Here is a 15,931-nt window from a genome sequence, read left to right on the forward strand (position 1 = left end):
GACAACATTAATAGATTTATGGCATCATGGGCTAATGTACTTACAGCAACATGAGCTTAGACATTTATACAGTAGCAATTGTGAATTTATAGATCATGGGTTAATAGATGTGTAATTAGCAACATGGGTTAATAAATTTATAGGAACATTGGATAATAAATTTATAGCAGTATGGGCTAGCAAATTTATAGCAAAAAGGACTAAAATATTTAAAGTGATTTGGGCAGTAGATAGATAGAAACGTTTGCAAATAGATGTGTTCAGTTAGGGATAATAGATTTAAAGTTGCGACATGGGCTTATTGATTTATGATAATGTGAGCTAACAGATTTATACATACAAACATTGACTAATAGATCTATGGCAACATTGCTTGATAGGTGTGTGGCAACATGGGATAATGATTTATGGCTACTTTTTAGAATTATGAACTTTTATTATACATTCTCAGTATTGACAAAAGGTAACAACCTATGTGTATTCTTGTAGGAGTCAGAAACGTCGATTATGGAGATGTCACGCCGAGGAAAAAGTTACGTGAAAAGTTAAAATGTAAAAGTTTCAGGTGGTACCTGGAAAATATTTACCCGGAGTCCCAGATGCCTCTGGATTACTACTCCCTTGGGGAGGTAGGTGGAACAGCAAGAAGTTACATGTGTACCTCTAAATTGCTGCGATTATCTCCCTTGATTTTAGTGTGGTCTTGTTAGAGAGGGCATTGATTGCTTTTTCATTGCTCAGTTTGTACATGTACATGTATTTGATTGTATTTTTTTTTTAAAAAGGCTTTAATTTTTAAGTTTGATACCTTTCTGTACTGACTTGGTTATTCTTTTCTAAAATGTGAAGCATGGAGTATAACAAATTGTTTCGGAGTGGTTATTCATTACAGTTAATTTCTTTACAGGGTTGGGGTGGGGGAAGAAAACAAGATGGTTCCAGGTTCATGTTACACATATTTACTATAGCCACGTGTCCAATTTTCAGATTAAAAATAAAGAAACACACCAATGCTTAGACAGCATGGGACGCAAAAGTGGAGAGAAACTGGGGATGGTGGGCTGTCACAACATGGGAGGTAACCAGGTATGTTTAACACAGTTGTCTCCCCTTACACATGTATTTCGGGAGAAACACACTGCAAATATTTGATATGCTGAGATCTTAAAATGAGATGTTCAGATGTAAAATTTACATTGTTCTACAAGTATTCACTTTCTGAAAGTGATGGTACCAAGTTCAGATCATTGTGGATTCCCCTCGAGTTGTATGTGAGAAAGTTTACCCATGGCCTGCTGTTGAGTGTGGGTTCCTCCTACCCAAATACTGGCTTTGGTGATGTGAGTTAAATATGTTTGAGTGAAATACGGTTGAGTGTAGCATAAAGCACAAATCAGATAAAAAGATAAATAAAATTGATGATTCTAGGTAACCATTTTCCTGATAGATGAAAGCAAATGTTCATTTTTGAAAAGTTAAGTATTTATTCATGTGGCAAAAAAAAAGTCATTGTTATCATTGTCATTAAACCTCTATTATGTGACAGAACAACTATTCTTTATCGCAAATTTTCTTATGACAATAAAGATGCATCTCTTTGACAGACTAGAGACTCTTTCAAGATAAAACATTTGTTGGGGCCTCCGTGGCCAGCATGGCTCAATCACCCAGGAGCCTTTCACTAATGTGGTCGCTGTGAATTCAAGTCTAGCTCATGCTGGCTTTCTCTCTTGGCTGTACATTGGAAAGTTTGCCAACAACCTTCAGGTGGTCAGTTGTTTCCCCCAGGCTCTGCCCTGTTTCCTCCCACCGTATTGTGGCCACCGTCATATAAGTGAAGTATTCTTGAGTACGGCGTAAACACAATTCAAATAAAGAAATAAATGTACGATAGATAGAGGGACTAAGCAATCAGTTTTATTTATATTTATGGTAAGCTTTTGACAAAGCACATTCTCTTATTTGGCAACACATCTTTTTTAAGTGACTGAACAAATGTGATGACATCAGAAAACCAGTGTTTATAGTTGACAAGGTGGGTTAGTCACTAGTAGACAGATCAGATTTTATATACATGACCTTGAATGGCATTTCATTCATGTGACAGCCTAAATGGGTGTGATGAAATAACATTTCATTTGTGACAGACAAGATGTATGTGACATTGAATAACATTTCATTTGTGACAGACAAGATGTATGTGACATTGAATAACATTTCATTTATGTGATAGACCAGATGTATGTGACATTGAATAACATTTCATTTATGTGATAGACCAGATGTATGTGACATTGAATAACATTTCATTTATGTGATAGACCAGATGTATGTGACATGAAATAACATTTCCTTTGTGACAGACCAGATTTGTGACATTGAATAACATTTCATTTGTGACAGACTGGATATATGTGACATTGAATAACATTTCATTTGTGACAGACCAGATATATGTGACATGGAATAACATTTCATTTATGTGACAACACAGGTGTTTTCATACACAAAATCCAAAGCTCTGCAGACAGATGATGTATGTCTGGACGTGTCATCCGTCGGAGGTCCAGTTAAACTGTTCCATTGTCACGGGGTAGGGGGGAATCAGTTGTGGGAATATGACAAGAAGGTAACTGGAGAGTGCCACTGAAGGGGCGTAACTGTGCAATATGGTGTTGTTTGTTTTTCAATACGAGGTCATTCAGATAAATGTGTGTGATAAATGTAGATGCTATCAGAAACTACATGTAGTTCAAAGGAGTTTATGTGGACAAAAATTGATTGGCCGGAGAAGAGTTTTCAATCTTTTACAATCTACATGTATGGCCTCCACGCATCTAAAATCTGAATGGCCTCGTCATGTGTATACCAACGTCCCCATGTGCAGATAAGCAGCTTTGAAATTTTGCCACCTTATTTGATATTGAATGTTGCACAAATTGCCTGCCTTTGTTATTACATGTAACTTGTGCATGTATATGTAAGGTTGTATGTGTACATGCATCACTGTGTTTGGTTAGTAAAATTTCAAAGCTGTGGTTACTGTCACCGGCCCTTTTAGGGGCTCAACACTTGGAAGGGTATGCAGGCAGAGGATACACAGACTCAGACAAAATTTCTGATTTTCATTTTCTCAGAATTTCTGATTTTGTATCTTATGTATATTTCAGAAGGGTCAAAATCCTGTGTTGTGTGCAAAAACAGCAAGAGGCAAGAAAAGCTTTTTGTAATTTACTGATTTCTAAGGGTGTCTATGAATCACACATAACCAAAATTTTGATCATTCCATCAATTTAAGAAAACTTTTTAAAAAACTTTTTTGAAAATTGATCAATCTGTTGTTGTGCACATGCACGTAGAAATTCCCGCTTTTTTTTGTAAATCACATTTGTAAAGAGTTCTTTGTGTCATCCTGTCTGCCCTGTCCATTAGAGTTGTCTCCCCTGTTATGGCTCCCTGACAGCTGTGCTGTTGTGTGCGTCACTAGTTAATATGACTGTTTCTGATGTTCTAATTGGCTTCCTTGATCAGGTGTTTGTTTACTCTAAGAAGAAAGAGCTGCGATTGGACGATGATATTTGCCTCATCCTGCACACAAGGTCTAATGAACTCAAGCTGTTAAAATGTCCGCCAGTAAATGCTGAAAATATTTGGGAGTACAATAAAGAGGTAGATACTTCGCTAAGTCAGTAGATAGAATTAACGGATCTTCCCTCAGATGGGTGTGGTTACCTGGACATATTAAAAAAAAAACATCATAATAAGGCACTAACACATTGTGTGGCTTTATCTATGGTTCTAAACTGTTTATGCAATTACACCTCTCCTTCGTATAAACATACTCCAGCACAGCACACGATTTACTTGCAAACATGTAGCTTTGATTCGAATGGTGCAGGCGGAACAGTTACAAGTGTTGTAGTTCCCAAAAAAAGAATTTCTTTGATTTTTGCTCGGTTACCTCCCACCATAATGCTGATCAACGTCGTATAAGTGAAGTATTCTTGTGTACAGAGTGAAACAGCAATCAGATAAGTTCAAATAAAAGCAATGGTTGTTGCACATTGTACCAGGAATGCTAGGGAAAACCCCATCTCGACTTTTCGTCTGTACGTCCTGTGTACACGCATTTTTTTTTCTTTTTTAATCCCCAAGACTGCAAAAAGGTGTGTTTTATTCTGTTACACTGTGTCCCACACAGAGCAATAAGGTGCTTTAGTGCAACAAGGTGCCAGATCGAATTACACACAGAGACAGTACAAAATATCCTATGACGCATTTAATTTTGTTTCACATTGTAACTCTTGTGGCTGTGACACTCAAATCAAATTTACAAGTTTGCATTTAAACACGATTTAATATGACATAATCACAAATGCCAGAGTGCAACCGTAATATAAAGCTTATTCAACATTTGGACAGTAGCGTAATGTCTGAAATAAGCGAAATTATGTGAAATAATAATGTGAAATAAGCTCATTATGCTTGTACTGTCCACTTCGGAACCGGTAGATCCAGGATTAATCCTGGGTCGTGGCACACTTAAGACTTTGAAAGAGGAAGTTGTAAATTCCTCGCTTGGTGTTCAACATGAAGGGGATAGTGCAACGACTGGTTGACCCGTATCAGTATAATGGCTTGGGCAGGGCAGCTTACTTGCCTGCGGTAAGTCGTTTCAGTGAAGCAACATTAGATAAAAGAGCGGTGGAAATCCGTCCTCCGTCAAGGAGGCACATGACATATACCCTAAGGATTCCTTCGTCGTCATATGACTGAAAAATTGTTGAGTATGACATTAAACCCTAGGCACTCACTCGCTCACTCCTCGAACCACAACAGTGTAGTGAAAGGGAGGTGTATTAGCAGCGTTATCACAAATTTCATTTCATAGCATCACAGACAGCATTTTTGTTTAACATTTAATGTATTTTGAACATTTTAATGTACAGAATTTACATTCAACCTATAATTCATTAACATGAAAATACGTATCTAACTTTTTGGGGAAACAGTTAATTTAACAAAATATATGTAGCATTTAAATTCAACCCATTATATACGGTATATGAAGAGTTCGGGCACAAGAGCAGATGAACACCGTTCATGCCAGGATGTTAAAAATATTGAATTTATGGAATTTTTATATTTTTCAATAAATTCCCCCAACTTTATAAAAGTTAACTTTGTAACACCTACATTAGTACCTTCATATGCCTGCATTAAATATTAACAGAAGGTAAATGAAATTGAATTTAATTTAAAATGAAAAATTCTATTGGATTTCTCTGGTTTTGCTCCTGAACTCTTCATGTATAAGTGCATCATGTTGATCATAATAGGCTTGCATTTGTAGCTATTAACATCTAATTAACATCTGATTAACATGCCACTGTCAATTTGTATATCTGTGCTATTGTGTACATGCACATTGGGTATATGTAGAGAACTTCACAAGTTTCAGAAAATCCTTCACTATGTAATACATGTACATTAACAGCAGAAAGCCAGTTAACAACATTTTTTGCCAAATTGAAAGCATTGCAGTTCACCTTTAAGGGTGCTCAGACACTTTACCCCTTGTTTTGTTGTTTTTGTTCATGTTTGAAATACATGTACCAAAATTCTTGGTTATGGGAATCTGTGGTGTAGTAGAATAGAAGAAGGACTAAAGGGAGGCAACCAGAGTGTGTAGTTTGGGTTGTGGCAAACACAAAGAGAAAATGACAATACAGCTGATACATTTATTTGATTATGTCCTCTTTGCTATGTGGGTTTTATTTTTAATCTGACGAGGTGTTGGGGATTGTGCTATGTGTTTGAATTATTGACCTTTTTGCAGTAAAGTTTCATGCTTTTCGTCAGGTAGCAACAGGATAAAAAATATGTCGACATCAAGTTGACGTCCCTTTGTTACGAGATGTTGTTGCTTTACAGCAAGGCAGGGTAAATCTTAGCGTTTTATGATGATCCCTTATATACAATCATGAAAATTACCTGCCCAATCCTCGGAAACAAATATTTCAGGTAATAAAACATGACTATGGATAATGTTAATTATTGTATATACCCAGCCATGTAAAAATGCATCGATTTACCCCACGAACCACGGTGCAGTAACAAAGTTCACAGCTCAACGGGACGTCACCGCAACGTTGTAATGCCACAACTCATCAGCTCCATATGGAGACTGATCACTGCATTAGCTTATGTACAGTAAGGCCTTGTGAAGTGAGGTTGGGTTTAGGATACTATGAAAGTGTATATGGATGCAGAGCGAAACCTTCGCTACGTGGTACTGTATACTGTGCAGTACTGAGCAGAAACGTCCATACACTGTACCACAAAGTACAGTTGAGTGGAACTGTGTGAGAACTATATAGTAAGGTAGGGTCGCCACAAAGTACTTGTGTGCCTGCCACAAAGTCATCGTGTGTCTGCCATAAAGTACTCGGGTATTTGCCACAAAGTACTTGTGTGTTTGTTACAAAGTACTCATGTGTCTGCCACAAAGTACTTGTGGTAGCTGTTGTGGAGTACTTCACAGTTAACCACTGCACTGTACGATTCACCCAGGGACACTGCAGTACCAACACAAAATTACCACACAGTTCTGAACAACTGCTGCATAGCACCGAGGGTCAGTGTGTGGACTTTTTTGCCTTTCTTACAATGAATTTGAACCTGAATTGACATGTATGTGTACGGATGTAGATGAAGCTAAAGGGTGGCAGTTTTCTTTCTTCCATTTGTATTCAAACACCTGATCTGCTTTTGTTTATGTGCAGAGAGTTGTTCCCCTTGGTTGTGGTTGATTTTGTTTGATGTGATATGTAAATGCATGTCTGATATTTTTATGCCTGTGATACGCTTTATCAAATACAGTGTATGTCATTATTGATATACCAGTACACATCATCAAATCAGTCTCTTAAAATAATTGCAGTATTGAACATTCTTGTGCACAGGATTATATTTAGTCATCAAATGTTTGAATTCTTAGCAGAGCATTATTGACACTTCCCCATCGCAGTGATTTTTTTGTCATCTGTGGTATACCTGGCAAGCATATTTGATCAGCTCTGTATCAGTAGTTTCTACAGCTGTAACTCTCAGTGTTCAAATTATTGAGAGGGACATGTAATTCAAATGAATAAAAACAATCTAACAAATCAGTTATTCGACTGCATATAGTTCTGTGTAAAAAAAAAAACAAAAAAAAAAAAACAAAACAAATAACCAATGTGGTAGATGACCTGAAACTTCGCCCCCCAAAATAAATTTCATTAGATATGACTTTTGATGCTGAAAGGTTTTTTTTTTTTTGTGAGTCTACCTTCACAACATTATCAACGGGCTTTCGGACTTGGGCAAAATGTACGACAGCTTTATCCTGGGTGAAATTCGAGGTCGTTTACTACATTTATTTTCAGCGATATACTGTGGTCAATTTTCACGTCAATTATGTGTCTTCCTTCTGTTCAATTCAAGCATGCATACTTTCCTCATTTCTTTTGATCTGTCGCTGATTTTATTTGATCTCAATGTTTCTCATAGTGTGGTTTAAGTTTGTACATGTATATATCAGATTACTGTGAAAATACATGTATGTTTATAATTGGATTTATAACTAGCTGTTATATTATAGCTACCCTTGTTCATGGTGGGTAATTTAAGAAATTTCATTTCTTCATTGAGAAATAAATGTCATCAGAAATTTCACCCTTTTGAAAGTATTTTCTGTTTAAATACTCAGAATTAATGAATTTTTTGCCTGTTTTTGATTGGCATCATTAAGACGGATTTTGTTTTTGTTTTTGTTGTGACCTCTGTGGGACCTTTAACCCAAGAATGACCTTTTTCAGCTCCGTATGACCATTGTGTTTCAGACTCTCCAGTTAAAACATGTGAATAGTAACCAGTGTCTTGGGAAACCAAAACCTCCAGAGGTTGATACCCCTTCAATAGGTGAGTCCAACCCTAGTGGGGTTATTGGCTCAGGAGGGCCTCTGTGGCTTAGTGGTTAGCATGATAGTGGAACACATTAACCCAGGAGCTTCTCACCAGTGCGCTGACTACAAGTTCGAATCCAGCTCATGCTGGAGTCCTCTCTGATCACATATGACAATTTCTCCTGGTTTCGTCTAGTCTGCCACATTTCATCCTGTAGCAATAATGCTGCTTGCCGTCGTATAATTGAGTTATTCTTAAGTACTGCTTAAAACTCCAATCAAAGAAATGAATAAATAAATTGCTGACTCAGCAGTATCTCTGATTCGCCACAGTTATAATGTTCAGAAAATTATAGGTGGTAAAATCTTGGCACATGTAACATCCTTAACATTTTTAAAATCAGCAGAAAAATTTGATTTTCCACTTTTCCAATTATATACCAAGCTCTGCACTTGCCCAAATGAGTCCTAGCTATCTTACCATTATCCAAGTATATAGTCACAAGATTGGGTACAGCTTTGTCAGTCACCACAGGAATTAATGCCAGTCGACATCGATGATTGCTGTCTAATTATTTTCATTTCTGCTGATAGTTAAAATAAAACTGAAATATTAAAATCATGTATTTATTATCCTGTGTCATTTGTTAGAGTTGCCACAGTACACTAGTTTGAGAATGCTGTCAGTGGATTTAACTGTGGGAGTTTCCTCCCACATTATCTCTAGCCATAAGTGGGAAGGACTGCAGCAACCTGTGGATGATCGTTGGTTTCCTTCCATAATGTTGGCTGTCGTTGTATAACTGAAATATTCTTGAGTACGGCATAAAACACCAATCAAATTCAATCAAAATTCCTTGCACTATAACGCTGGCCACCGTTGTGAAAGTCAGAAATTCTTGAGTATGGTGTAAAACATCAGTCGAATATATAGATAAACTTTTGGAGAGGTTTAATCAAGAACTTCAATTACCTCATGTTTTCTGCAAAAAAAACTCTTTCTATGTTGGAACCAAACCAGGCCCTTCATCCAATCCTTTCATTCAATCCCACAATGCCTAGTTCATACACACACTGATATTGTTTATGTTGTTGGTATATTATTTGTTTCTGTTTGAAGGCCCATGTAATGACAGCATTGGTCAGCAGTGGATTCTAACAGACATGAAGTGGTGATTGGATGGCCGAGGGAAGAAAATATTCACAGGACGGGACAAGATTTTATTATATGTCTAGGTGTATATACACATTGAAACTACTGTATATCCATGGCTGTGCTAGTCATGTGTACACATATGTTGCCCAGTTCTTCTAATTTCAGGACACCATCCTTATCTTCTCAGACATACATTTTCCTGTAGATTTAAGGAAACAGAGTTTGTAGCTGGTACGTTAATCCAGGCTTATATGTGCTGTAGTAGGATTGAATGGTGATGTTGTTCCTGAATCCATACTCTGGTGTGTACTTTGGCTGGGTTATTCTAGAACCTGTGGTGTACTTTGTCAGGGCACTAGCAGGATCGTTGTAATAGTTCTACAACCTGTGGTGTACAGTGGGGTTGAAACTAGATCTTTGTAGTGATTCTAGAACCTTTGGTGTACTTTGTCAGGGTTCTAGCAGGATTGCTGTAGTAATTCTAGAACCTGTGGTGTAGGCTAGGGTTCAAGCTGGCTCTTGTTCATGAACCCATACTCTTGTGCGTACTTTGTCAGAGTTCATGCTGGATCGTGTAGTGATTCTAGAACCTTTGGTGTACTTTGTCAGGGTTAAAGCTGAGTCATGTTCATGAATCCATGATATGGTGTGTACTTTGTCAGAGTTCATGCTGGATCGTGTAGTGATTCTAGAACCTTTGTTGTACTTTGTCAGGGTTAAAGCTGAGTCATGTTCATGAATCCATAATATGGTGCGTACTTTGGTAAATCTTGTTAACATGATTCTAGAATTTTGATTGAAAAATGTAGAACTGGTAGTTTTATAAGTATCAGCAACACACTTCTGACTTTTCCATGGGATTTCAAACAATGCCTAGATATATTTCAGACATACTTGTGTGTATTTTCCTGTAATTTCCTGTGTTTTACAATTTGTACTCAAAAGTTCAGAACTCTGATCCCAGACGATGTGCAGGAACCCTGCTTTTGGAACACTGACTTTTCAATCGGATTAGAAGTGTACATGTTTTTGTTTTTTCCTGGTGGAATTGTTACAATACTGAAACTTGTTAAACAGAGTTGTTTTGTGTCCAAAAAATCAGGAGAACAACTCAACATTGTGCTGTCAATGGCAAGCTTAAGGTTGTATCATATCATGCTACTTCAGATTGAAGAATTTTATATATATATATTCTGTACAAACTACGAGAATATTAATATGAAAAAAAATTGCATTCAGTGAAGTAATCATTGTTTGTGTACTATAAATGTCTGAAATACATGTAAATGTAGGTACATGTGTACTCGTTTGGGTGTGTGAGATATGGTAACGAGTTATCACTAACCCACTGAGGAGTTATCTGCACACAAAACCTAAGTGAAATTATGGCCTAAAGATTAACATCAAAAATGTTGATGTTACTTCCCTTATTTTAATAATTGTATTTTCATCAGAAATGTACACAATAAATTTTGTTTCCTTTGATTTTGAATCCATAGGAAATTTAGATGAAAAATCTAGTCTAGTGTTCACCACAGACAAACTTAAAACCACTGAAAAAATAATAATTAGCATACAATTTGTAAAAATATATGCAAAGAAGGTAAAATTTGGCAAATTGCAAAGTTAAAATTTACTGGTGTCATCCAAGGGTTTTAATCATTACATTTATATACACTGCATCAGGTGAGTCATTATTATAAAATTTTGTTGGCGTTTCAGGGAACTTGAATTCAGAGAAATGTTTCCAGCAAGTTTTGCATTAATGATGGCTTTTTTTGAATTTTGACCTAATCTTTAGCCTTCAAATAATCTCTTATGATGTGGATTACAAATCACTCTTTCATAGTCTTTATGTAAATGTCATTTAGACGGCACTCATACGGCATTTTTAACATCTTAATGAGATGCTAAAATTGCCGTTGTTTAGAGCATTCAATTGAGTTAAAATCTGTACAGTTATTTTATCTTCTTAGTGGAAAAGTTGAAGAACAACACTTATCTGGTATTGCAAAGGTTGTGTCCCTTGATTCATACTACCCATTAGGGATATATTTATTCCACAATGGGCATATTTTTAAAAGTAAAATGTAATTGTACATGAAATAAAAACAAGGCACAAAAAGATATCTTTGATTGGGTAGAATGGATCGGTTTTATGACATCACAATGATGAGATTCTGTTAGCAATAAGAAGACTAACATGGTAGATAAATTTTGGACAAATTAATTTATTCCAAATCTTAGATCGGCTGCAGTCCTGTAGCAAAAATTAAGTGTTTTGACGACAATGTCATTGTTAAAAATCACATGTATATAAATAGGTCACATTATGCATTGTGAAGACTGACATTATGGTACTGAAAGAAAAGTTATGAAATATATTAAAGAAAGATATGCTTTTGTATCTGTGATTTGATGCATATATCATCAGTCTGACATTGAGTGGGGGCTAATGGCTTTGACACTTCACAGATAAAAATCATTACAAAATGACATGATTGAGTGAAAGATTTCTCATATTATCAACTGTGTATAATGTGATTCATGAAATATGAGCGCAGGTGGGTTTGTTAATGAGCTTAATACTGTCACTACTTATGATACTTATCATGCTGGAAGGTTTGTATCTATGTACTGTATATAAAAAAAGAGCTAAAATTCACACATGTAACCATTTTTTGCCATGAACATTTACTTTGAACACTGTTAATTATTTCATTCTTTTGGGGTTTAGGCTTTACATTTCTTTAATAATAAATGAAATTCTCTTATTTTTCCTATTTAAAATATGAATGACTGGGTTGTTTTATTGCCATGTATATGTCCTAAATACTTTGCTGGAGAGCAATGCACTTTACGAGATTTATTTATGAAAATGGTGAATTCAAATGACTTCTCATAACACAATTTTTTCCGCTACTCTTGTTGACAATGGATATATTGATACTGAATGTACAAAGTGAAACTTGTTGGAAAGCAGTGAAGTTAAAACATACACTTTTTTATATTTGTTGAAATATCTAAACTCAGACTTGAACCCTGTAAGATGTGTTGGCCTAAGGCAATTAGATCTTCTGAAAATATACTACCATATGAATTGTCTGTATACAGGTAAATAAATATATAGCCCACTTTGGACTTTTTATTTCCCTTGTATTTGAAAAGGGATGTTGGGTTGATGATCACCAATGTTATTTTGTGTTTTATGGGCCAGCTGACAATGAAAGATTATATTTCAATAATTTTCATATCTTTTTCAGAGATTGGAAAAATATTTACTCTGCCTGTAAAACAACAGTTTAGATTGGTGTCGCCTAGGCCAACATTAGCATTGGTTTGAACTGATATTGTTGTCGCAAAGACAAAAAAGGTAGTAACATTTTTTACAGCAAAATCATACATGGTGGGACGACTCTTGCAAACTTAACAATCCTGGGGTAAACGACAACATGTGATGAGGCTAAAAGGCAACGTCTTTTTATTAGTTGGGGGGTGGGGGTGGGGGGGTGCTTGAAACATCAAGGAAAAATTGGTTCTAAACCATGCATGTATACATGAACTTTTATGACACATCATTTTGTGATCAGTACTTTGGCATGGATTTGTTTTATTGATCATCGTTCAATTCACAGGTATATGTATGTTAAAAAACATATTTTTGTTTTGCAGAAAAACATGGATTGTGTTGAGTTGCCATCAGAAATAGAGAAATATTTATTCAAATTTGACCAATTTATTTAAGTATAATCATTTTAAGTGTTAGCTTAATTTGTAGTAAGAATTTTTGGATGATTTGTTTTTGTTATTTTTGTTTTGCTAAACAGCTGCCATACATTTTCTAGCAAGCGGCATTAATTAGTCACTGTAAAATAATGGTAGGAAAATAAATTGTTGCAGAACATTGTTGTATTTCATGCTTTAGCCATAAGAGTATATGTACATTTACATTCTGACAGGTCGGCCTACTCATCATATGCTTGTAATTTGGTTTCATTGGAAGGTAAATTACGATAACCATTCACTTGATAAATAATAAAAACCAAATTGTCCATTTTACAAATCGCTTGCTTAGTTTATTCTCCATTGTATGGACCCATGAACGGAGTGCATGAGTTTCTCGGGTGTTTGTTCTCCATTATAAGAACCCATGAACGGAGTGCATGAGTTTCTTGGGTGTTTGTTCTCCATTATAAGAATCCATGAACAGAGTGCACGAGTTTCTCGGGTGACACTTGCATGTATCAGTATAACAAGCAGCCATGTTTAAGGACAGTTATAGCCTACTGATGCTCCACGTTCTTCTTCTCTAGCCATGTGTGGGAAGGTCTGCCAGCAACCTGTGGATGGTCATGGGTTTCCCCTAGGCTCTTCCCGGTTACCTCCCACCATAATGTTGGCTGTCGTCGTGTAAGTGAAATATTCTTAAAAACGGCGTAAGACACAAATCAAATAAATAAATAAACAAATACCACATTAAGCTTCACTAAACTTTTTGTTTTTGTGGGGTTTAAGGTGTTTTTTAATATTATTTCAGCCACAGAACAATCATGTTCAGTGTCTCTGGCCATGATGTGAAGCATGTATCCTCCAACCATAATGCTAGCTGTCGAAGCATAAGTGAAATATTCTCTACGTACTTGTAGGGCATTAAACACCAATCAAATAAGTCAAAAAATAAATCAATAGTGCTACCACTCCCTGCAGCAAGAAGAAGATTGAATTGATATAGTGTTGGTTGTAATGCAAGCTTTCTCATTCAAGAATGATTGCTTAAAAGTCCTATTATCCCAGGATCATGAAGCTGCCTTAGATTTACAAGTCCAGTTTTACCTTAACTTGTGGTAGGCCTATTACTCCTGAATTCAGGTTTGAATTTAAACAACAAATTTTCATGTATTACTGATAAGGACTCATAAAAAAATCCTAAGATGTGTCATTGCAGTAAACTGCTTTGAAGTTAAGACTAAGTTTGACTTACCCTAAATCCTCAACCTGTTCGCATATGAAAGGGCAACTTTCAGTGCAGTTTATGCACACATATAATATGACGACGAAGGAATCCTTAGAGTGCATGTAACGTGCCTCCTTGTTGCAGGACGATTTTCCACTCCTCTGTTATCTTGTGCTGCTTCACTGAGATGCCTTACCGATTGAGTAAAAGAATCTTATGTGCTGAGAGCAGGACAAAACGACTGGCCTTTAACAAGTAATTGACAAACCCTCCCACAAGTAGTGCTAACTCCACATACCTCTACACCAGCACTGCTGAGTGTTAGCGAAGGTTTAGAGGTAGCGGTACTTGGTGCTAAGTAAACAGGTTCTGAAGTAATTCTTGGCTTATATGTACCTGTGCCGTTGTATTTTGTCTGTTAACAGGCTCGGAATGTTCCGCACAGTGACTGTTCGGCAAACAGAAGTTAATCATGACTTCAGCTTTGACGGAGATAACTATTCTTGAATGAAAACAGTGAAAACGAATAGACTAACATATGCAAATGTGCCAGTACTATCAGTATAGAGGCCTGTTACAGCATAATATCTCATTGACATTAGGCTACCAACCATCAGATGTGAAAATAACGCGAAACTAAATATTCCTGGTTCATGTACATGCCTGAAAAGAGCAGACCAGGCGTCCCATAAATTAGACAGGTAACTTATTCCAGGGATTTGTTTATGGAGCTGGTTTGAAGCTAGTTCGCATATCGATGATAAAGCTCCCGGGGGATGAATTGTAATTTGCTGCAGTATAGCAAAGTCTAGATGGAATACAGTATGGCCTGGTTCGGAGTTCCCCATGATTATCCCCCGTTTCGTAACTCTTCGTCATTCAGAGGTACATTCCCTACTCAGACACTGTTGTCATTGTTGCGAAGGAAATTTGAGGTTTGTTTACATTCGTAATTTTAGCATTTGTTTGAAGTAGTTTCTTTTGTTTAAAGTTTTATTTGTTCACAAGCCCTAAATGAAGTAGTACGGTATAGTTTTAGTGCTTAATAAATGATTTATGACCTTCATGATTACACAGTGCAACGAAATTTGAACACCCAATGATCGGAAGAGATCAACCGCTTTCTCGCAGTCCGGCTTTTCTAGTCAGGTTTTAGGCTGTGTCAACTTACAGTTAAATATTTACATTGCAGTCACTTAACATTAGTTGACTAATTTGTTTTCTGGATGACTTCTTGGATACTTGCAGAAACATCGTAAACTGTATGATTTCATAACAACGTCTATTCTACAAATTTCTACTCCGTTCTTCATACTGGGCGCAATATTACAGCCACAGGGGCAACCTATGGTTAACCATACACAATTCACGTTTAATGCACAACCTTTGTTTTGACGTCTTTGTCAAGACCCATAATTGTGGTGAATTAAGACAAAGTGACTGCTGCTTCAGGGAATGCGGGTCATGATTGATGAAGTCTGGGCTGGTGTTCCATTAGTCAGAGATTGACATCAGATGTGGCAAAATTTTATTCGGCCAAGGTTGGCCCCAAACTATTGTCAGAGAGCACCTCGGGCCATTTAAAAACATAGGTTAGTTGCTGTGACAGATTGCAGCTGCATTTGAGACAAAAATTACCCATCAAATATGTCTACACAGCCCTAATATTCCTTATCTTTTTGTCTGTTGATTTATCACAAGCACAATGTCGATTGCATATTTCCTAGGTTACGTGAGTCCAAGATTCCTTGGTGATGCTCAAAACTGAGAGCCTTGACATAATTGACAAGGGCAGGTAACTGTATCAGTTTCTTAAGTTGAAAGCGCTTTGGTGTTGGTTGGGGCTATTCTTGGGGGAACAAAATTTTTGAC

At 36.5% G+C, this 15,931-nt stretch overlaps 1 protein-coding gene across 2 annotated transcripts in view; it reads left to right on the top strand.

The window, feature by feature from the left end:
- LOC135478071 (polypeptide N-acetylgalactosaminyltransferase 13-like) overlaps positions 1-9,208 on the top strand; it is a 33,289-nt gene extending 24,081 nt beyond the window's left edge. The window contains exons 10-14 of one of the 2 annotated variants that reach the window (XM_064758338.1): positions 490-629; positions 988-1,086; positions 2,495-2,629; positions 7,887-7,965; positions 9,070-9,208. In XM_064758338.1, the coding sequence (XP_064614408.1) occupies positions 490-629; positions 988-1,086; positions 2,495-2,629; positions 7,887-7,965; positions 9,070-9,125 (509 nt within the window). In that variant the 3' untranslated portion in view covers positions 9,126-9,208. Of the gene's footprint in view, positions 1-489; positions 630-987; positions 1,087-2,494; positions 2,630-3,531; positions 3,670-7,886; positions 7,966-9,069 lie in introns of both variants that reach the window. The other variant, XM_064758337.1, reaches the window with a different exon arrangement.
- The last annotated feature ends 6,723 nt before the right edge of the window (positions 9,209-15,931 follow it).

Source organism: Liolophura sinensis, chromosome 11 (genome assembly GCF_032854445.1).
Source record: "Liolophura sinensis isolate JHLJ2023 chromosome 11, CUHK_Ljap_v2, whole genome shotgun sequence".
NCBI lineage: Eukaryota > Metazoa > Mollusca > Polyplacophora > Chitonida > Chitonidae > Liolophura > Liolophura sinensis.